Source organism: Budorcas taxicolor, chromosome 16 (assembly GCF_023091745.1).
Source record: "Budorcas taxicolor isolate Tak-1 chromosome 16, Takin1.1, whole genome shotgun sequence".
In the NCBI taxonomy this organism is placed as follows: domain Eukaryota; kingdom Metazoa; phylum Chordata; class Mammalia; order Artiodactyla; family Bovidae; genus Budorcas; species Budorcas taxicolor.
In genome coordinates, this window is record NC_068925.1 from 8,362,369 (window position 1) to 8,387,300 (window position 24,932).

Genomic DNA, 24,932 nt, shown 5'->3' on the forward strand with positions numbered 1-24,932 from the left:
GATTTTGGAGCCCCTAAAAATAAAGTCTGACACTGTTTCTACTGTTTCCCCATCTATTTCCCATGAAGTGATGGGACCGGATGCCATGATCTTCATTTTCTGAATGTTGAGCTTTAAGCCAACTTTTTCGCTCTCCTCTTTCACTTTCATCAAGGAGCTTTTCAGCTTCTCTTCACTTTCTGCCATAAGGGTGGCGTCATCTGCATATCTGAGATTATTGATATTTCTCCCAGCAATCTTGATTCCAGCTTTTGTTTCTTCCAGTCCAGCGTTTCTCATGATGTACTCTGCGTATAAGTTAAATAAGCAGGGTGACAATATACAGCCCTGATGTACTCCTTTTCCTATTTGGAACCAGTCTGTTGTTCCATGTCCAGTTCTAACTGTTGCTTCCTGACCTGCATATAGGTTTCTCAAGAGGCAGGTTAAGTGGTCTGGTATTCCCATCTCTTTCAGAATTTTCCACAGTTGATTGTGATCCACACAATCAAAGGCTTTGGCATAGTCAATAAAGCAGAAATAGATGTTTTCCTGGAACTCTCGTGCTTTTTTGATGATCCAGAGAAGGTTGGCAATTTGATCTCTGGTTCCTCTGCCTTTTGTAAAACCAGCTTGAACATCAGGGAGTTCACGGTTCATGTATTGTTGAAACCTGGCTTGGAGAATTTTGAGTATTAATTTACTAGCATGTGAGATGAGTGCAATTGTGCAGTAGTTTGAACATTCTTTGGCATTGCCTTTCTTTGGAATTAGAATGAAAACTGACCTTTTCCAGTCCTGTGGCCACAGCTGAGTTTTCCAAACTTGTTGGCATATTGAGTGCAGCACTTTCACAGTATCATCTTTCAGAATTTGAAACAGCTCAACTGGAATACCATCACCTCCACTAGCTTTGTTCATAGTGATGCTTCCTAAAGCCCACTTGACTTCACATTCCAGGATGTCTGGCTCTAGATTAGTGATCACATCATCATGATTATCTGGGTCGTGAAGATCTTTTTTGTACAGTTCTTCTGTGTATTGTTGCCACCTCTTCTTAATATCTTTTGCTTCTGTTAGGTCCCTACCATTTCTGTCCTTTATCGAGCCCATCTTTGCATGAAATGTTCCCTTGGTATCTCTAATTTTCTTGAAGAGATCTCTAGTCTTTCCCATTCTGTTCTTTTCCTCTATTTCTTTACATTGATCACTGAAGAAGGCTTTCTTATCTCTTCTTGCTATTCTTTGGAACTCTGCATTCAGATGCTTATATCTTTCCTTTTCTCCTTGGCTTTTCGCCTCGCTTCTTTTCACAGCTATTTTTAAGGCCTCCCCAGACAACCATTTTGCTTTTTTGCATTTCTTTTCCAAGGGGATGGTCTTGATCCCTGTCTCCTGTACAATGTCACAAACCTCATTCCATAGTTCATCAGGCACTCTATCTATCAGATCTAGGCCCTTAAATCTATTTCTCACTTCCACTGTATAATCATAAGGGATTTGATTTAGCTCATACCTGAATGATCTAGCGGTTTTCCCAACTTTCTTCAATTTGAGTCTGACTTTGGTAATAAGGAGTTCATGATCTGAGCCACAGTCAGCTCCCGGTCTTGTTTTTGTTGACTGTATAGAGCTTCTCCATCTTTGGCTGCAAGGAATATAATCAATCTGATTTTGGTGTTGACCATCTGGTGATGTCCATGTGTAGAGTCTTCTCTTGTGTTGTTGGAAGAGGGTGTTTGCTATGACCAGTGCATTTTCTTGGCAAAACTCTATTAGTCTTTGCCCTGCTTCATTCCACGATCCAAGGCCAAATTTGCCTGTTACTCCAGGTGTTTCCTGACTTCCTACTTTTGCATTCCAGTCCCCTATAATGAAAAGGACATCTTTTTTGGGTGTTAGTTCTAAGTGCTGGAAAAGAGTGTTGAGAATCTTTTCAAGTACAAGGAGCTCAAACCAGTAAATCCTAAAGTAAATCAACCCTGAATATTCATTTGAAGTACTGATCCTGAAGCTGAAGCTCCAATACTTTAGCCATCTGATTTGAAGAGTCAACTCGTTAGAAAAACCCTGATGCTGGTAAAGACTGAAGGCAGAAGAAGATGGGGTGACAGAGGATGAGATGATTGGATGGCATCACCAAATCTATGGACATGAGTTTGAGCAAACTCCAGGAGACAGTTAAGGACAGGGAAACCCGACATCCTGCAGTCCATGTCGTCGCAAAGAGTCAGACACGACTGAGTGATTGAACAACATAAATGGAGCATGAGGGGTCTTAGTTCCCCGACCAGGGATTGAACTTATTCTAACCCCACTGGAAGGCAGATTCTTAACCACTGGCCCACCAGGGAAGTCCCCTTTTGCGACTTTTGTAACCTATGTCTTGCTTATACAAGTTAAGAAAAAAAAACTAAGGATTTTAAAGCTCATAAAGGCAATTTTATTAAGATTTTTAAAATCTTTTGAAGATTTTTCAGACTGGACTGCTCATTTCTCTCAAAAACTTGACAAAATTCTGGTATGCTTAATTCCATTCATTTTTATGGCCAAAATATATCTAAAGTTCCTTCTTAAATATAATGTTTAGGTTATTTCTTTGCCTCCTCACCCCTATCTCTCATATCTTTTCAAAACTCCTTTGAGGTTATTGAGACAATAGTGTTGGACTTTGTTGTTTAATCACTATTTTTTCAGTTGTATATTCTATTACCATAGGCATCCAGAAACACCCCCTTTATAAATATTGGGGGCTCTTACTCTCTGACTCCCTATTTAGTCTGTGCACTAAATTGCTTCAGTCGTGTCCAACTGTTTGGGACCTTTTGGACTGTAGCCCACCAGGCTCTTCAGTCCACAGGGTTCTCCAGGCAAGAATACTCGAGGGGGTTGCCATGTCCTCCCTCGGGATCTTCCTGACCCAGGGACGGAATCCAGGTCTTCTACACCTGCTGCGTCAGCAGGAGGGTTCTTTACCACTAGCACCACCTGGGAACTTGAGGTTAGTTCTTGCCTGAGCTGCTGTGTTTCTTCTAACATCCGACTGACTGCAGCAAGTAGTGTTCACACATCAATATTATTTAGATGGAGGTTCTCCTGGACCAGGTCTGGGAGTGGCACATAGACTCCACTCAGATGCCATTGGCTAGAACTCAATCCTGTGACCACATCTAACTTCAGGGAAGACTGAGAAAGGTAGTCCAACCGTGTGCCCAAGGAGAATTGGGCAATGAGTTTTGGTGGACAGTCAGCATTCTTGGTCATATGTGATATATCACCCTTACTTTCTTCAAATTTGTAAACCCAATCTAAACATTCTTGAACATCATGCTTTAGCTTGCTTTTTTAGTCTGATTTTCTCTCATTGTTGCTGTTTTTGTTGTTGTTGTTCATTTGTTTGTTTCACATTATCTTTCTGGTCCTGGATATTCACATGGCCTCACTGATATTATTTATCCAATAATAGAGTCCTCCCTCAGGGTCCATGGGGAATGGGTTTCAGTCCCCTCCCTTCCCACTCTTCAGCAGGACCAAAATCTGAGGATGCTCAAGTCCCTTATGTGAAATGATTTAGTATCTGCATATAGCTATGTACCCACATCTTCCTGTGTATTTTTAATAATCTGATTACTTATAACATCTAATATTATACAATGTAAATTCCATGTAACTAATCATGCCTATATAATGAAACTTTGATAAAAACGATGAAGAATGAGGTTTAGAGAGCCTCCTGACTGGTGAACATATTGATGGGCCAAGAGGGTGGTGCCCTCAGACTCCATGGAGACAGAAAGAAGCTCCTATGCTTATGGCTCTTCCAGACTTGCCCAGTGTACCTTTTCGTCTGCTGTTCATTTGCATTCTTTATATTCAAATGATAGTCCTTAAACATAGCACTTCTGTGAGCTCTGTGAGCCTTCTGGAAAGTTCCTGAGATTGTGGGAGTTGTGGGAGACTCCAGATTTCCATCTCTGCTTGGCTCCCACACCGTGTTTCTGATGCCTGCTGCACCAGCTTTGCTGAACGGACAGGAGGTGCTCAGTATACGTACTAAGCACGCCTGTCAAGAGGTCTTGATTTGGATGATAAACTAACCTATCATTCTATTTCTAAGGTGAGGACCATGTGTATCTTAGTGCAGGAGGGTAGTAACTGCCTTGAAGACCTTGCATTTTTCTTTAAGATAAGGAATGGGGTCTCCTACACCCCAAACTCCTTCAGCATGAACTTGCCTTGGGTTTACTCAAAGGTGTTAGGGGATGTGGGCCTGAGGTTGAGTCCTCATAAGCAAGATGAACCCATGGAGTCTCCAGAAAATGCAACCCCTCTCAGCTGGCAGTGAGACTGGAACAGACGTGTATGTGTGTGTGTGTTTATGCACATGCACTCGTCTGTGTGCATGTGATTGTGTGGGGGTGTGGGAGGAACCTACTCTTTCCAGTAAGAAAAAAGTGGAAATGCAAAGAAATGCTCTTAATTACTGGAACTGCCTCCTTCTTGTGTACAATACGAAGAAGAAGTAAAAGAAAAAGAGATTGATTTAAAGCCACTGATGACTCAGGGTCCTCTGTCACTTCAGTTCCTAAGCACACACTTCAGTGAGAAGGTCTAATAAGAACCCTGTTCTGGAAGAGATACAGATTCAGAGCTGCTAGGCCACCCCGAGACTCTTTCCTAGGAAAGCCGTAAGTAGGATACACAAGACTCTAGCAACACGTTGAAGACGCTTGTATTTTACTGTTAGGATTTCCTGTACTTGAATTCCAAAGGTCACTCCCTGGGCAAGAAAATTTATGAGAGGAAAGGCAGAGTTAGCTCGACCAGGACATGAGAATTTGGAAAGAAGATTTGAGGGCTGTTAGTGAAGTAGAGTAGGGGTGGGGAGAAAGGAGGAAAAGAGTGGAAAAAGATGAGAAGATATCATGTTATACCCTGTAAAGAAGGTCAAGCAGGGTGAATGGTAGGAAAAGCCATGAGATTTGGGGTTACAGTATTACTATGTGTAGGGTCTGGGCAGAATCTGCTAAGTCCAGCCATGCTATCAGCTCATTCCATATGGCACTGGCTGGACACAGTAAAGAAAATACAATTTATGCCAGAAAAAATTCCTTCTTCCAACAAAACCATGTGTTCACGATAGCAAACCAAGTGGAAGAGATAGGTAAGACCAAGGATATTAAAGTGTCTGGGATCTCTGATTTGGATGTCTGAGATATCTTTTAGGTATTTTTAGATAAGTGTCAATCCCTTGGATGAAAAAATCCCCTGGAGAAGAAAATGGAACCCACTCCAGTACTCTTGCCTGGAAAATCCCATGAGCAGAGGAGCATAGTGGGCTGCAGTCCAAGGTGTTGTGAGAGTCAGACATGACTTAGCAAATAAACAACAACAAAGTTTTAGATGAGTGGATCTTAGGAAAACACAAAATCATTGCTGAAACTATAACTGAATCCAGAATTATACCAAGAAACCAGTATGCCCCCCCAAAAATTAATACAGTATATGTTTGTACTAGAAGAAATCACAGAAATATTTATTATTGTATCTTGTAAAACACAATAGTCAAAAGACATACTAAAGTCAGAGAACTTTGCATAACCCAAACTTAGCAGTTTTTTCCCACCTTCAAACCTCCATTAAAGAACTGAAGTGAGAAGAGAGGGGTGTTGAGGTAACCTCAAGGTGTTTGTTTCTTGCCTCTTCATACAAATGTTATAAACTTTATGCAACAAACTTTCTTTAGATGTAGACAACCACTGTAAGTAGAAAAAGATTTATTCATTTGTTCAATAAAATGTCATTGACTGTGTGCTAGGCATTTGGCACAACTTAAGAAATACATGCAGTATACATCCTGAGAATCCCTCGGCTGGAGGAAGCACAGTTGGAATCAAGATTGCCAGGAGAAATATCAATAACTTCAGATATGCAGAGGACACCACCCTTATGGCAGAAAGTGAAGAAGAACTAAAGAGCCTCTTGATGAAAGTGAAAGAAGAGAGTGAAAAAGTTGGCTTAAAGCTCAACATTCAGAAAACTAAATCATAGCATCCGGTCCCATCACTTCATGGGAAATAGTTGGGGAAACGGTGGAAACAATGGCTAACTCTATTTTTCTGGGCTGCAAAATCACTGCAGATGGTGATTGCAGCCATGAAATGAAAAGATGCTTACTCCTTGGAAGGAAAGTTATGACCAACCTAGATAGCATATTCAAAAGCAGAGACATTACTTTGCCAACAAAGGTCCGTCTAGTGAAGGCTATGGTTTTTCCAGTGGCCATGTGTGGATGTGAGAGTTGGACTAGAAAGAAAGCTGAGCACCGAAGAATTGATGCTTTTGAACTGTGGTGTTGGAGAAGACTCTTGAGAGTCCCTTGGACTGCTAGGAGATCCAACCACTCCATCCTAAAGGAGATCAGTCTTGGGTGTTCTTTGAATGGACTGATGTTGAAGCTGGACTCCAATACTTTGGCCACCTGATGCGAAGAGCTGACTCACCTGAAAAGACCGTGATGGTGGAAAGATTGAGGGCAGGAGGAGAACAGGATGACAGAGGATGAGATGGTTGGATGGCATTACCGACTTGATGGACATGAGTTTGGGTGGACTCCGGAAGTTGGTGATGGACAGGGAGGCCTGGCTTGCTGCGGTTCATGGGGTCACAAAGAGTCGGACATGACTGAGCAACTGAACTGAACTGAAGAACCACATGTGGCCCCAGGTTCATAGGAAATCCTACCTATTTCTGTAGCAAGACAGCTCATTTGGAGCCACCTATCTAGATGGTTCAAATAGCCTTGTTGACTCCAAAGCTAATAAGTCAGTGACTGTATTGTGATATAATGGCCACAGATACCAAGGGGGCCCCACTTGCATATCCTTCCTTCTCCCTACATTTCAAGTCAGGATGTCCTTATACTCTGGACAGTCTTCTCAACTAGTAGACATGATAGATGTGGTGGAGTAACTCCTCTTTCTCCCTGACAGGGTTGATGCTAAGCCCCGCCTCATCTGTCTGTCCAGGGAAAGCCCAAGGGTCTAGTTGCTCTAGTACCATCATTACAACAAGCAGCGGCAGCTGCCCTGTTTATCTCCAAGACCCCCTCTGTCAACAGTATGCCCTCGCACCCATTCCTAAAGAGATCGACCCAGAGCCATCCCTTCCCCTGAGATCTCTCAAATTTGCTGCATTGGAGACTGGAGCCCTCTTCCATTGCCTCAGAGTGAGGGCTGATGTTTTCATTTGCTTTTCTATGTCGGTCTTTCCTGGTAAGGGGAAGCTGGCAAAAAGAGAAAGAAGCATCTTTGAGGTGACCACTTAAGTACAAGGTGAAGTTTCATCCTTAAGAAATTCGTTCCAATCTTACACAACCATTTGCTCTTAGGCCTTTGCTTATTAATGGGCAATAATAGCAACCAAATTTTTCAAACGAAACCCTCATACACCATTATACACACAAACACATGCTTTTTCACGTTGTTTCTTTGTTTTTTTTTTTTCCCCCTGTGGTAAATGTCATATGAAATGTGCTGTTTTAAGCATATTTAACTGCACAGTTCAGGGACACTAAGTGCATTCATGTTCTGCAACAGTCACTGTCATCCGTCTCTGGGATGTTTCACCTTCCTAAACGGAACCTCTATCCCCTCTAAAGACTAACTCCCCGTACCTCTCCTACCCCGAGTTCCTGACTCCTGGCATCTGCCAGAGTCCTTTCTGACTCTGAATTTGAAATTCTAGGTACCTCATATAAGTGGATTCAAGCAGTGTTTTTTGCACCTACTATATACTGGAATCCTTTTTTTAAGATTAACAAATATATGTCCTAAAAACACAATTTATTTCCTTTTATTTCCCCTTGTGCTTTACAGTAGGTTCTCATTAGTTATCTATTTTGTAATAGTATCAATAGTATATATATATATGTTAATCCCAATCTCCCATTTCATCCCACCCCCACTTTAACCCTCAGTGTCCATATATTTGTTCATTATATCGGTGTCTCTATTCCTGCCCTGCAAATAGGTTCATCTATCCCATTTTTCTAGATTCCACATATATGCCTTAATATATGATATTTGTGTTTCTCTTTCTGGTTTGAACACACTTTTGGGGGTCATTTACAGAATTTTAGCTGCAGTTTGGTATGGCTCAGTCAACTGAGTTCAGTAAATCAGTCGTGTCTGACTATTTGCAACCCCATGGATTGCAGAACGCCAGGCTTCCCTGTCCAACACCAACTCCTGAAGATTGCTAACTCATGTCCATTAAGTCAGGGATGCTATCCAACCATCTCATCCTCTGTCATCTCCTTCTCCTCCTGCCTTAAGTCTTTCCCAGCATCAGGGTCTTTTCAAATGAGTCAGTTCTTCGCGACAGGTGGCCAAAGTATTGAAGCTTCAGCTTCAGCATCCGTACTTCAATGAATATTCAGGACTGATTTCCTTTAGAATTGACCAGTTTGATCACCCTGCAGTCCAAGGGACTCTCAAGAGTCCTTTCCAGCACCACAATTCAAAAAGCATCAATTCTTCATCCCTCAGCCTTCTTTACGGTCCAACACTCACATCCATACATGACTAATAGAAAAACCACAGATTTCACTATACGGACTTTGTTAGCAAAGTAATGTCTTTGCATTTTAAGACACTGTCTGCGTTTGTAATAGCTTTTCTTCCAAGGAGCAAGTGTTTTTTCATTTCATGGCTTTAATTTCACTCTTATCAAGAAGCTCTTTAGTTCTTTGCTTTCTGCCATAAGGGTGGTATCATCTGCGTATCTGAGGTTATTGATATTTCTCGGGGCAATCTTGATTCCAGCTTGTGCTTCATCCAGCCTAGCATTTCACATGATGTACTCTGCATATAAGTTAAATAAGCAGAGTGACGATATAAAGCCTTGACATACCCCTTTCTCAACTTGGAACAGTCTGTTGTTCCATCAGTTCAGTTCAGCTCAGTTCAGTCACTCAGTTGTGTCCGACTCTTTGCGACCGCATGAATCGCAGCACGCCAGGCCTTCCTGTCCATTGCCAACTCCTGGCGTTTACTCAAACTCATGTCCATTGAGTTGGTGATGCCATCCATCTCATCTTCTGTCATCCCCTTCTCCTCCTGCCCCCAGTCCTTCCCAGCATCAGAGTCTTTTTCAGTGAGTCAACGCTTCTCATGAGGTGGCCAAAGTATTGGAGTTTCAGCTTTAGCATCAGTCCTTCCGATGAACACCCAGGACCGATCTCCTTGCAGTCCAAGGGACTCTTAAGAGTCTTCTCCAACACCACAGATCAAAAGCATCAATTCTTTGGTGCTCAGCTTTCTTCACAGTCCAACTCTCACATCCATACATGACCACTGGAAAAACCATAGCCTTCACTAGACCGAACTTTGTTAGCAAAGTAATGTCTCTGCTTTTAAATATGCTATCTAGGTTGGTCATAACTTTCCTTCCAGGGAGTAAGCATCTTTTCATTTCATGGCTGCAATCACCATCTGCAGTGATTTTGGAGCTCCCAAAAATAAAGCCTGACACTGTTTCCACTGTTTCCCCATCTATTTCCCATGAAGTGATGGGACTAGATGCCATGATCTTAGTTTTCTGAATGTTGAGCTTTAAGCCAACTTTTTCACTATCCGGTTCTAACTATTGCTTCTTGATCTGCATACAGATTTCTCAGGAAGCAGGTAAGGTGGTCTGGTATTTCTGTCTCTTGAAAAATTTTCCACAGTTTTTTTGTGACCCACACAGTCAAAGACTTTGGCATAGTCAGTAAAGCAGAAGTAGATGTCTTTCTGGAACTCTCTTGCTATTTCTGTGATCCATCATATGTTGGAAATTTGATCTCTGGTTCCTCTGCCTTTTCTAAATCCAGCTTGGACATTTGGAGGTTCTTGGTTCACGTACTATTGAAGCCTTGCTTGGCGAATTTTGAGCATTATTTGACTAGAGTGTGAGACGAGTGCAATTGTTCAGTAGTTTGAACATTCTTTGGCATTGCCTTTCTTTGGGATTTGGATGAAAACTGACCTTTTAAGTCCTGTGGTCACTGCTGAGTTTTCCACATTTGCAAAGTTGCTGGTATATTGAGTGCAGCAGCATCTCTTAGGATTTGAAATAGCTCAACTAGAATTCCATTGTCTGCACTAGCTTTGCTTGTAGTGATGCTTCGTAAAGTCCGCTTTACTTCACATTTCAGGATGTCTGGCTCTAGGTGAGTGATCACACCATCATGGTCATCTGGGTCGTTAAGATCTTTTTGTACAGTTCTTCTGTGTATTCTTGCCACTTCTTCTTAATACCTTCTGCTTCTGTTAGGTCTCTACCATTTCTGTCTTTTATGACAGAGAAAATGTATGGCTGGCACAACTTCAAAGCAGATTGACAAATTAAAACTCAAATGACAGAAAGCTAGAATCCACTGGTTGCGATCACTCCTACTTGCCTGTGTTCTGTGTCCTCACATATGAGAATATTCAAAAGCTGATATTCTAGATATTATAGTACATTATGTGGCTTTAGGGATTTCTCCAAATTTGATGAAATAATGATATTGTGTTTGTTCTTTTTATTAACATTACTTCAAATCCTGTTAAGAAATATGTACAAAGGGTAAATAAATGTTTAATGTATGAAAGGATCCAGCTTTCTTAACCATTGGGTATTTTAGTGAAGAAAACATGGTTATGAAAGGGGCCTCCCAGGTGGCTCAATGGTAAAGAATCCTGCCAATGCAGGAGATGTGGGTTTGCTTCCTGGGTTGGGAAGATCCCCTAGAGAAGGAAATGGAAACCCACTCCTATACTCTTGCCTGGGTAATCCCATGGACAGAGGAGCCCAGCGGACTCCATTGGGGTTGCAAAAGAGTCAGACACGACTGAGCATGCATGCACATTAATGAAAAGTAAAGCAATATTAACAGTACAATTAAAGGTGACGTCATGGTGCATTCACAGCTAAGAACCACATGACAAAAATTACTTTCTTCACATTTGTTAGAATTTAACTAAGCAGAAAAGCAAAAGATAGAGGATGCTCACAAATTATTCTTTTTCAAATTTCTGAACAGAAAGAAAGAGAACGAGGTTCTAACTTGGCCTTCATATTCCGACTGCCTTTTGCTGCTGGGAGGGTGTTCAGTATCAGCATGTTGGACACACTTCTTTATCAGGTACTCAGTGTTTCCTGCTGCTCTCTAAAGCATTTATTTTCTATTTTGTTTGGATTCTATCAAACGAATGATACAACTAGTGTTTCTCATGTAACTGTCAACTTATTTTGGCTCTGGAAGTAACCCAATATTTTATTTCATGTATTTAATGAATGATCTAAATGTGCCTATGAAAAAACATTGGAAGAAAAAAATTATTTTTCAGAATAATCTATGAAATGATGTTAGGCATTCTTTGACACCAGTTCTTTGACACCAGATGATATTAGGTATTCTTTGACACCAGATGATATTAGGTATTCTTTGACACCAGAAATGATATTAGGCATTCTTTGACACAATGTTTCATGTGACATTTGGATTCATTTACATATTCCTTTACATATGTAACTAGACTATAAATAAAAGTTAAGAAAAAATTACTAGGTTAAGAAAAAGACACCTTTCTTTCTAATGCACATTTTTAAAAAATGATACCAAATAATGTCAATAAACTGACAAATCAAGGATATTTTCAACTTCTGATAATTTTGCCTACTATAGAAACATGTAAGGAAAATTGTACAGCCTCTAAGAACCATTCAGTTTGTTTCTGAATGCCAGAGTTTCACATTGTCATTCCATCATTGCTAAGGTCACAGGGATTTTATTTTATACAAATACACTAATTTTTTTAACTCTGCCAGAAGCTGAACAGCAGCAATATTTCATATTCTTTGATTCAAGTATTCAGATAATTTTTTAATATATCCATTAAGGAAACAAAAAGATATTCATAGGGCTTTAAACAAAAATCAACAACAAAAAAACTAGTTGAAATATTTGATTATAAATTTTAGTCATTAAAAACTTTTAAAAAATATACTCTTTTGTTCAGCTTATAGTTTTTGTTATTAAAAATATAAAATTGTTTTCCTCATGTCCAATACCATCCATAAAATTTAAACATATCATGACATTCTAGAAAATAATAATTTCTCATATTTTTTGAGGACAGCTTAACTGTACATGTGTATTTAGCACACTGACAAGATCGATTTTTATTTCTTTTTTTAATGGAGGCTGAATGACTGGAGAAGAAAATGGCTCCAAACCCACTCCAGTATTCTTGCCCGGAGAATCCCAGCGACAGAGGAGTCTGGCAGGCTAGTCCATGGGGTCGCAAGAGTCAGACACAACCTAGCAACTAAACTACCACCACCTAAAGTGGGCTTGCCTGGTGGCTCAGACTGCTAAGAATCTGCCTGCTAATGCAGGAAAGCCAGGTTTAATTCTTGGGTCGGAAAGACCCACTAGAGAAGGGAATGGCAATCCACTTCAGTATTCTTGCCTGGAGAATTCCATGGACCGAAGAGCCTGGTGAGCTATATAGTCCATGGGGTCACAAAGAGTCAGACGCAACTGAGTGACTAACACTCACTTTCAGTGATATGACAGTGCTTCCCTGGCGGCTCAGTGGTAAAGAATCTGCCTGCCAATGCTGAAAACACAGGTTCAATCCCTGGGCCAGGAACATCATCCCCCTAGAAGGAAGTGGCAACCCACTCCAGTAGTTTGCCTGGGAAATCCCATGGGCAGAGGAGCCTGGCTGACTAGAGTCCATCAGGTCGCAAAAGAGTCCGGCGTGACTTTACTCACTAAACAACAGCAATGCCATGATAACCGTTAATATAACCTGTAAGATGTGATAACATATTCCCACTCTAAGCTATTCTGTTTTTCATACACACGATAAATGCATATTTTATTTCTGTTGCAGTCATTTGTGAAGGACTATATGATTTCTATTACCAGACTTCTGTTGGGATTGGACACTACACCAGGATCGGGGTTTCTTTGCTCTGTAAGTTACTGCTGTCTGAAGTGGAAGATGATTCTGGCGGGCAGTTCTTAAATCCATCTATCATGCTCTTTGGCTGACTCCTCTATATTATTTATTTATTCATTTTTCTAACGTGCTCAAAGCATAGTATCCTGGTTTTTTTAATTAATTAAAAATGTTTAGAGAGAACATTATTTAAATTAATAATCTTGCAGATAGCCATTCAGAGCAAAATTCACAAGGTTTTTTTTGTTTTTTTTTGTTCCCTAGCTGGCATTTGAGATGAACAGTTTCTGACATAGGATGTCATACTGCCAAGGAAAACACTGATCATGTTGTTTAACTTCTGGTTTCTGTTTTTCTTTCTTATCTTTGGCCATGCCCCACAGCTTGAGGGATCTTAGTTCCCTGACCGGGCCTCCTGTAGGGGAAGCATGAAATCCTAACCACTGGACCACCAGGGAATTCTCTCACCTCTCTGTTTCATGAAAGAGTGTGCTATGCCCAAGTGTATTTCATTAAGTGACTTATTAACAGTTGCAATTCGTGGTTAGCAGAGAGGAAGCAGCACTTACGCCTCCTGTCCCGGAGTCCTGTGCTCCTTCTGTTGCACGCCTTTCTCAGCAGGGATGCTATAGAGCTTTGGATGGACTATTCCTTTTTGTGCTGGAGTGTCCTTTACACTTCAGGATTTGTAGCATCAGCAGACCCTGTCCACTAAGTCCCAGTAGCATCCTCTAGTTATCGCAACATTCAAACAAGTCCTTACATACAGGTTTCCAACAATTCCCAGTCAGTTACCAGTGATGTCACCCACTGAGATGGAACTAACGCAATGCCATGCTGCCGCAAATTGAGCAGTGGGTTTCTTAAGTTTGAGTTAACCTGACGGATAAGGTTTAAGATGGCAGTAAATAACTTTAATATATGGTAAATGCTTAAGAAATGGTGCTTTGAGATTTTAAAATATCAATGAAATCTACTTTTAAGGAATGAAAAATAACCATTGAGTTTTTTATTTCTTAAAAATTTGGTATGTAAGTAATCCAATTATATTTATTACAGATGAAGATCACGGAGGATGACCTATGGATTAGGACTTATGCCAGACTTTATCAGAAGTTATGCTCCTCTACTGGAGATGTTCCCATTGGTATCTACAGGACGGAATCTCAAAAGCTTACTACATCTGAGGTTTGGAAATATCCACATATTTCTGTCTTAATGTTTAATGTGACTGAAAACTGTGATTCCTAAACCTAGAAACTTATTTCTGAAATATTGGCCATTAAATTATGTCAGAAATTTCATAAAGTATTTTTGGCAAAAGTGATATTCTAGGGTTTGGACTCTGAATGCTTTTTGTAGGTTTTAAGGAAATAAATTAATTCTAAGTAACTTTTTGACACATAAGAAAAGTTCTCAGGGCAAGCAATCTAGTTTTTAATACAATCTTAAACTCCAGTATATTAGCATTTGGAAAGAAGGAAACAGAGATAAGTTAGAGAGCACGAAACTCACATTTTTTCAAACTCTAGGTTGAGAACTACTTTGGAGCCAAGGAGAAAACCCCAGGAGCAGTGCCAGACTCTGGCTCAATAATCATAATAGCAAACTAGAGCTTATTAAAAATGGAACAAAATTTACAGTGCCTGCATATGACTGAAAACATATCTATATTTTAATTTGGTCACACTGTGTGATTATAAATTATGGTTTATATTCTTGAAATATTTATCTTCTTCAGATACCTCAAAGTTATTCAAAATCTTGTTTAATCACTTCTTTCTTTGGTCTTATGTGAAACAGAACCTCAACTATGTGACTTAGATTAATTGCATGCATTTTAATAGTCATGTAATCATTACATCAGCTTGTGATTAAAATCAATGAATCTGTGTGTGGAAAAGAAGAACTTTATAGGAAGCATAAAGATAATGGAGTAGATTTTTCTTTTCTTGTTACAATTTATAGTTTGACATTTAAGTAAGTGATATTGAGGCCAGAGGAAAATAGTTCCATTTTTCTGAGATGCTCTTTGCTGGTTTCACTGCAGCTTCAGAGGTGCTAAAAGATGTTTTATTGCCATTTCTGCAGCTGAATCTGAGTTTTTCATTGGCTGCAGTCCCCGTGGTTCACACCACAAAGAGCAGGACCAAACTGCAAAAAATCAGGAATGACTGATGGGAAAAACATTCCAGACAGTTAAATGTGTAAGACAGCTTGGCAGATATGCCTAAAAGTTTAAAAATATTGCATCCAAAAAATATTATTTGATTAACGGTTAAGAGAAAAAAGGTGCTTTCACACCTAAGCAACTAACCATGTCTTACTCAACTTGATAAAGACAAAGAAGATTTCCACATAGCAGAATACTATTCCTGTTTTTATCTTGTAATATGGATTTTGTAAACTTGAAAACAGTTAATCCTTCCATTGGTCAAGTTCATATCCATGTTGGTCATTTTATATTATTAAGAGTCTTTGTTGTATGCTGTTAACAGTGTAGATAGGGAAAAGATAGTTGAATATTCGTACTGTCATCAAGGAGCATTTAACATTACATCTCAGTTCTTCCCATCACAAATCAGCAAAATATTTACAAATCCTCAAACCTCAAGCTTATATTTAAAGCACATATCCTTGGAAAAAATGAAAGAATTCTAAGCTAAATGAAGATAATATCTGCTGTCTTCCTATACTGAGTTCAGTTCATCTTTTGGAACACATATTTTTGTTTAAATTTTATATACTACCTATTACAGAAAAAAAAAGAGGCAGTTTAAAGATTACAATAAACTTCGAGTACTTTTACAGTGAAATATATTAGTAAGGGCAAGAAATTAAAGTTACTTTACATCTAAAATGACCTGACTGCTATAGTTGAAAAGGAATTCTACTTTTATTTTTCTTGCAAATAAGGCAAAAATAAAACTGTTGAGTTATATAATAATTGTAGTTTGATACACAAAAAGATGTAAGTTCATCTATAGAAAGATTTGTTTTTCCTGGTCATTGTTAACAGAGTGAGTATATTATATGTTTCTTTATATGAGATTTAATATTTAGAGATATTTAAGAGATAGATAACATGATGAACATTTTCTTGCTTTATAGTTTTGCAAGATGCTAAAGTACCAAAAAAGGTGGTACTCAGTAAAATCTCATTTTATAAAAGCAGGCTCATTCGTGTCTGACTCTTTGTGACCCATGGACTATAGCCCACCAGGCTCCTCTGTCCATGGGATCCTCCAGGCCACAATACTGGAGTGGGTAGCCATTCCCTTCTCCAGGATATCTTCCCAACCGAGGGATTGAATGCAGGTCTCCTGCATTGCAGGCTGATTCTTTGCCATTTTAACCACCAGGGAAGCCTCCAAATTACATTAATATAAATATTTTAGTAAGGCTTAAGATAAAAAGTTTTGAAACTTCTCTACCATTTTCTCGTCAGTGTTATTCCATTTTGTTAAGAAATGTTAAGAATCTGGAGACAAACAGTTCCAACAAGCCTATATTCATGTATTTTTAATGTGTTTCTTAATATTTGTAACAATAGTGACAATCCTAAATAGTGGGTTAGACTTGAATTATATTACAACAAAAATTATAATTGAAAATTTCACTTCTGCCTTTTGAAGGATGAAGCTCATGTTATTCCGTAGAACTGAAGAACAAGATAACATGATTTTTATAACCCCTAAATGTTTAGGGCTTATATATTGACTGGGTAGATCAGTTTTTAACCTTTATAACATATTTGAAAACTCAGAATATTTCTATACATTTACTTCAGTGTATATGTAGGGGTGAAAAATAATCTTATTATAGTATCTAAAATTTAAAAAAACAGTACAACTATTAATACCGATAATGATTATTGAATATCAATAATGATGTCAGTTTCTTCTCATGAATATAATCCTTTATATCTTATCAATTTTTTTATTTTCTAATAACACCACATTAACTCTTCATCAAATCATAGAAAGATGATTTTAGAAAAAACCTAACAACTTTTTGACAAGTTTTTAAAATATTAGCTTATTCTTTACCTAATTTTATTCAAAAGCGCTATGATAAGTAATCAAACACATAATTAGATGATAAATGTTATGTGGTATCTGTCGTATATTGTCCTGTTGCTGATTGTTTTGTGAATGTATCATTTAGTCGTTGTTTAAACTGGAATTTGTGTGTTTCTTTTCCCTCCCTTTGTGTCAGTGTCGAGAAATAACATCACAAGTAAGTATTTTGTTTGTCTCCGTTTCTTCAAATGGTCTAATATAATGAGTCATTGAAAACAGTATTAAAGGTTAAACTCAGTAGTTCAGATTTTAAAAGAAAACAAGCTGAAATGGTTTAATATGTTCTCTTCAAGTTAGTGTATCTATATTTCCCTAATATGATTGCAAATTAATATTACCTATTTGTCTTCCAAGTATGTTTATGTATTGATCCAATCGCACACTTTTCTGCATGATGTCATTACCAGCTAGTCACTTACTGGATGTAGATTATCTGTCCGTAAGGGACGTGCCACCTTCTGTGCAGTCAGCTAGGACTGAAAAGGAATGAGGATCTTGACATAAAACATACCTTTAGTTTGCTTCTTAAAGTAGCCTGGACCCCTTAGGGACAGTTATGGGAACAATAGGACCTGAGATGGATTCCTTCTTATGCATTTATATTCCTGAAACCTCGATTTCTCTTTATGTGATTTGCATTTTTTATTTTATTTTCCACTTTCTTCATGTAGATCATGTTAAATAATTGTCATTATGGCCTTAGTACTTAACACAAACCCCCAAACATTAATAGAATTAAAGAAACTATTACAAACATAAGTATTTTCAACTTTAAAAATTTCATTTTGAATCTCAAAGCAGTGGTACAATTCAGCCTACTGTGGAATAATATCACAAGTGTAAAACTTTTGTGTCAAAATTACCAACGAAAAATATGAGTCTTATTTTTGAGCTTGTTGGAGTTCTGTATTATCATAATTCCAGAAATTTTGACAGAGTGACTGGTATTTTCTCTACAATTTGAAACCATATAATAAATGCAAATGTTTATTAAATTATTCTGAGCACTCTACATTAGTTATTTAAGGTTTAATAAGCTCTAGCTTTGTTATATTCTTAAATATTCTAATTTTTTTCTACATATTGATTCCTTTGGAATTTACAAGATATGTGCTAAAGAAGCTTCTCTTTGGGCTGTAAGAATGTTTTGGCTGCTTTCTGACATTTTTCGCATGATGGTACATAGACAGTGGTAACATTTGTTTATCATGAAGCTGCTCAGCAGTGCCAGCGACCATGGCTGCCTGCAGGTGATGCAAATTGAAATTCTAGTTAATGCAGAACATAGTGCTGGCCAAGACAAGGTTTGGGGAGCTTATCTTAGAGTTTTTATGGTTTACTTATTAGAGTATCTTTTGTAATGCTTTGAAAAGTTACTAATGAGTTTAAGTATATATTTCTAAAATTTTTCATTTGTACCAGTATTTGACTTGACCTGATTGACAAGTTTTCATTTTATTTATAATGCACTGGCAGACATTATTTCAGGAAGTATTTTAGGAACATGCCACAAGTCAAATTGGTTCACTTTGCCTCTCCTAAAGGCATTTCTCAAGTGTGAATCTAGACCTGGTCCACAGTGGTAGAAACACTAGTTAGTGGTCACACCATGTCCCTAAGAGGAGTTTGCATTTGGCTAAAAACTGTGTAGCTTCATGTTTGAAAGTGGAGTTAATTTTTTTGAATGTAGATTTTTGGCTCTGTTGTAGTTTTCCATGTCGATTCATATGTTGTGCACTTTCAGTTCAGATGTCAAGCTTTACTATCTCCTCTTTTCTCTAACTTACTATTATAGATTCAGAAAGACAAAGGTTTGCCTCATTTCTGAATTTTTGTAGCCAATTGGAAGTTGACTTGTAACTTTCTTCCTGTAATTGCTTTCTTTCTCATAGTTACTATTCTAGGTCTTAAAGTCCTCCAGTTATTTCCTTATGTAAACTAAGCTTCTTCCCTCTAGTTTGCTGAGTTTTCCAATATAAGCATCTCCTCAAAATCCTTTTATGAAGAAAGAGCTCTAACTGCACTTTAGATATTAAAATATATTTATCCTTGTAATTCTATGTTTTTTCTTCCACAATTCTGTTCTTTCCATTTTTTTTTTTTTTTTTGGTTCTCTCTCTCAACCCTCAAATATGTTCAGATTTCCTCAAACCTCAAGAAACATTCCCCTCTTATTCTATTTTTCATATTTCATTCTTGCTGTTAAACTCTCAGAAGCGTTCAAATATGATGTCCATTCTATTCCTTATCCATGTCTCTCAGTTTTTCCTCACTCTTTGATCAAGCCTGTTCTTACTAAAAATCTCTTTTAGCCAAAATCACTGGCATTTTATTTTAGTTGCAATTTGTTTAAACATTATAGAAGCTTTAACTGGGTTCATTGTTTCTTACATATCAAAATTCTCCTGTCAGTTTTCATTTTATGAATAACTCTTATTTATCCTGGTGTGTTTCTTTTCCTCCTCTTTGTTCTGTTCAGTTTCTGCCTATAACAACTCATTTTATTTAAAAAAATTATTTTAAGTCTTTAATGAATTTGTTACGATATTGCTTCCATTTTATGTTTTGTTTTTTTGGCCCCAAGACATGTGAGATCTTAGCTCCTGGACCAAGAATCAAATCCACATCCCCCGCATTGGAAGAGGAAATCTCAACCTCTGGACCACCTAGGAAGTCCCAATACCAACTCATTTTAGATGCTGATACTGTGATCTTCCATCTGAAAGTTTGTCTCTAATTTCCTGTCCTGAGATTGGCTCTATAACTCAGGACCTCAAGGAGAGGCAGGGATTTACCTCCTATCCTAGGACGTGCCTTTGTCTTTGAATTCCAGGAAGTACACCATGATTTAAGTGTGGCCTAAGCTTCACTGCAGATTGTCCCCCCAAGAGTGTTAATCTTGATCTCTGCCCAATGCTGAACACTTTTTTATTTAATCCACATAGCAAGGTAACATGGCAGATGATTTTACTCCCATTTGTAAATGAGCAGAGGCTGAGACACTTAACTTGATAAAATAAAAACTTAGGAAGCAGCAGGCCTATGTTTGAACTTAATCAAATTCTGACACCAGAGCCTCTCTCTCTCTCTCTCTCTCTCTCTCTCTCTCTCTCTCTCTCTCTCTAATCATTAGATTTCACTGAAGGAGCCTCTGCCAATTTCTGGCCACTTCTCTCTTTTCCAACACCTGCTTTGAGATCCCAAAGTGCTTTGTTTGAGACTCAACATGGGAACTGACACTTGAAACCCAAACCAGGCATTTGTCAAAACTATGTGTATAGACTTTCCTCTTTTTCTGCACATGACCTTGGAGAACTCATTAAATCTTTAGGTTTCAGTGATTACTCTGAGGTTAATGGAGGGCACATTTGTGTTTTATGAGCTTGGTGTTCTAATTCCTAAACATGAAGAACAAACTGATTATCTGCCAGATCCTCCCCTCCTTATCTCCTAGAATTAGACATTTCCTTAGCCTAGGTGCTTGGAATGAGGCAGCAAACATCCAAGAAAGATTTCTCAGAAAGTGAATGTGAGCTTTTCATACCTATTCTTGGATTTAATAATGACTTATTGGTGGATATGCTGTATCCAAATTCTCTTCCTTCAAGATCTTGCATAATACATACAGATAAATGATTGTTTTCTTTGCATGATGTATATATAGTGGATTTTTTTAAATTAATTTATTTTTTATTGAGGGATAATTGCTTTACAGAATTTTACTGTTTTCTGTCAAACCTCAACATGAATCAGCCATAGGTATACATATATCCCCTCCTTTTAGAAACTCCCTCCCATCTCCCACCCTATCCCACCCCATCTGACCCCTATAGGTTGATAAAGAGCCCCTGTTTAAGTTTCCTGAGCTATAGCAAATTCCCGTTGGCTATCTATTTTACATATGGTAATGTAAGTTTCCATACTAATGTTACTCTTTCCACACATCTCATCCTCCCCTCCCCTCTCCCCATGTCCATAAGTCTGTTTTCTGTGTCTGTTTCTTCACTGTTGCTCTGTAAATAAATTCTTCAGTACCATTTTTTAGATTCTGTATATATATGTTAGAGTATCGTGTTGGTGGGAATGTAAATTGGTAAAGCTGCTATGGAAGATGTTATAGAGATTCCTCAAAAAACTAGGAATAAAACCACCATATGACCCAGCAGTCCCACTTCTAGGCCTATACCCTGAGGAAAGCAAAATTGAAAGAGACACATGTATCCCATTGTTCATTGCAACACTATTTACAATAGCTAGAACATGGAAGCAACCTAGATGTCCATCAACAGATGAATGGATAAAGAAGTTGTGGTATATATACGTGATGGGATATTACTCAGCCATAAAAATGAATGCATCTGAGTCAGTTTTAATTAGGTGGATGAACTTAGAACTTATTATATATAGTGGATTTTTGATGTCTGCCATACCAAGTCATTTTCTTGTTGCTGGATTTTAGACTCTTCTGTGTTTTACCCATTATTTACATTCTTTCTGTCTCTGTTCCTAGAAGAAGCAGTTATCCAATTATTTTTCCTGACCAGATAAGCACTGGACTTGGGACCACATAATCTGTGTTTGAAGTTGGCTCCTGCTTTTACTAGCTGTGTGTGAACTTGGGCTGTTCTCCACATGTAGCAGAGTGGAAATTAAGTCAGAAATTAAGTCACTGCATTAATTAGAAAAAATCAGAAATGTGTTGAGTGAATTGTTCATAGTTAATGGCAAGTACTTCTATATGGCATGGCACATGGACTAACGTAGCTCTTTTTCCATCATTTTTTACTGCTGCATTATTTTTTAGTGGAGGACACTGCTTCAGAAAACGTTTGTGTCAATATACTTAAATTTATAAATAAAATAATAGTAAGTATTCCAGTGATTTGGATAAATGCCTTATAATATTTTCAAATGTAGATATATTCACTAACTTGAAATGTATTTTAATTCATACACATACACACACCATGAGTCTGAACTAATCTGTAATTTTCTTTCACTTTTCTCTTAAAAATTTTACTCTTAAATACTTTTATTTATTTTATTATTCCTTTTTCTAATATTTCCTAGCTCTACTAATTCTTGTCTTGTTTATTTTCAACCCTAGGAAAGCATTTCTTACTTTCATTACTTACTTTAACTTACGCATCTCACTGTACAGATGGCTAACAAACACTTGAAAAGATGCTCAACATTGCTAATTATTAGAGAAATGCAGATCAAAACTACAATGAGATATCACCTCACAGCAGTCAGAATGGCCATCGTCCAAATCTACAAACAATAAATGCTGGAGAGGGTGTCGAGAAAAGGGAACACTGTTGCACTGTTGGTGGGAATGTAAATTGATACAGCCACTATGGAAGACGGTATGGAGATTCCTTAAAAAACTAGGAATAAAACCACCATATGACCCAGAAATCCCACTCCTAGGCATAAATCCTGAGGAAACCAAAACTGAAAAAGACACATGTATCCCATTGTTCATTACAGCACTATTTACAATAGCCAGAACATGGAAGCAACGTAGATGTCCATCAACAGATGAATGGATAAAGAAGTTGTTGTACATAGACACAATGGAATATTACTCAGTCATAAAAAGGGATGCATTTCAGTCAATTCTGATGAGGTAGATGAACCTAGAACCTATTATACAGAGTGAAGTGAGTCAGAAAGAGAAAGCTAAATGTCATATTCTAATGCATATGTACAGAATCTAGAAAAAATGGGACTGAAGAACTTATTTACAGGGCAACAATGGAGAAACAGACATAGAGAATAGAATTATGGACATGGGGAGAGGGGAGGAGAGGGTAAAATGTATGGAGAGAGTAACACACAAACTTACATTCAGTTCAGTTCAGTCACTCAGTCGTGTCCGACTCTTTGCGACCCCATGAATCGCAGCACGCCAGGCCTCCCTGTCCATCACCATCTCCCAGTGTTCACTCAGATTCACGTCCATCGAGTCCATGATGCCATCCAGCCATCTCATCCTGGTCGTCCCCTTCTCCTCCTGCCCCCAATCCCTCCCATAGCCAATGGGAATTTGCTGTATGGCTCAGGAAACTAAACAGGAATTGTACCAATCTAGAGTGGTGGGATGGTGTGGGAGATGGGAAGGAGGTTCAAAAAGGAGGGGATATATGTATACCTTTGGCTGATTCATGTTGAGTGACAGAAAACAACAAAATTCTGTAAAACAATTATCCTTCAAAAAAAAAAAAAAAAAAAGAATCGTCCTGGCACACCTAGGAGCAAGAAACTATTTAAATGCATCCAGTCTGCCTGATTTAACTGCACAGCCCTGGCTTTCTGCTCACTTAGTGCCTTAAACTGCATGGACATCATTCTTTCACTTTGCCCTGCCACAGGAAACAAATTAAGCCTTTACTCACAGCTTCTTGGTGCATGACTGCTGGAGTTTATAAAATCAGAACTGAATATAAAATTATAAGGTTGATCTGAGTCATTCCAGTTTTCATAAGGGGGTGATAATTTCTAAGCTTTAATATACTTGGATCAATAATACTATTTTATACAGATTCTTTACATAAGAATATGAATATCCATTGAGGCTTAACTTAGCTGCAGTGCCTTATGGATACCTCTCCTTGTGACTCTGGATCAGCATCTTTGTTGCTGCAGAGGCACAGGCAGCAGCAGAAGCATTTTGTAGGGCCCCAGGGAGCTGTTTTCAGGAGTGTGGATCTCAGCATGGCAACTACTCTTCTTCCACACAAGTAACCACATCATCTACCTCTGTGATACCCAGAGTGTCAGCATTTTCCCCTAACACTCTTTGCAATGGAGTTTGATGCCTGCTGTAGACACACCACCAGTGGTTATGGGATAAGGATCTTTCCCTGAACTTAGTGCCAGTCATGCCCTTTACTGTAATCTAGACACGCAATTCAATATGAAACACACAGAGAAGTCTGAGACCTGTGACACAGAGCCCCAGCTCCATCCTCTTGTCCTTAAATGCCAAAGATGGAAGCTTCTAACTTAAATTGGTGAAACCCAGACAGAAGCATGAGAGAACTGAACAAACACAACTTAAAACTCTGCAGCTCAAAGCAAACACTTGACAGTAGGCAGTGATACAACTCAGCAAGTGTGCTTATCAGCAGGTGATACAACCAGTTATCAAGTCAGAGCCCAAAAAAATGAGTCTCCGTATGGCCCCCATGGGCTGAATACCCTGCTTGCTGTGCCTGTTGCTACAATTCTGAGTACTTTATGACTCCCCAAGCTGCAACTTTAAGTGCTTACTGAGCCCACATCCATAAATTCTGCCTGATCCAACTTAATCTTCCATTATTATCCCAAACCCTTCACATCCATACGTTCTCTTCAGACTTTGGTCTGTAAATATTTAAAAACTGAAGTAGTTCTTTTGGAGTGTAACTTCCTAAACATGTGATAAAAAGTAAAATGAGTAACACATATGCTGCCTGCTGCTGCTGCTAAGTGGCTTCAGTCGTGTCTGACTCTGTGCGACCCCATAGATGGCAGCCCACCAGGCTCCCCCGTCCCTGGGATTCTCCAGGCAAGAACACTGGAGTGGGTTGCCATTTCCTTCTCCAATGCATGAAAGTGAAAAGTGAAAGTGAAGTCGCTCAGTCATGTCCGACTCTTAGCGACCCCATGGACTGCAGCCTACCAGGCTCCTCCGTCCATGGGATTTACCAGGCAAGAGTACTGGAGTGGGGAGCCATTGCCTTCTCCGATATGCTGCCTGGTGTCGGCATATTTATGAATCACTGTATGAGGCTCCTAGAAAAATAACACAACCAGCCAAAATAAAGTCAAAATTATTTCTCTGTTTTTATGAAAAAAGGAGAGTTATTTAGGTTAACAAATTTAA

The 24,932-nt window shown here is 38.6% G+C and overlaps 1 protein-coding gene across 1 annotated transcript in view; it reads left to right on the plus strand.

Annotated features, from left to right (window-relative positions):
* Positions 1–24,932, plus strand: part of KCNT2 (potassium sodium-activated channel subfamily T member 2) — a 436,616-nt gene that overhangs the window by 381,978 nt on the left and 29,706 nt on the right. Inside the window, exons 23-25 of the mRNA XM_052653896.1 lie at positions 11,048–11,149; positions 12,909–12,992; positions 14,037–14,165. Of these exons, the coding sequence (XP_052509856.1) occupies positions 11,048–11,149; positions 12,909–12,992; positions 14,037–14,165 (315 nt within the window). The remainder of the gene's footprint in view (positions 1–11,047; positions 11,150–12,908; positions 12,993–14,036; positions 14,166–24,932) is intronic.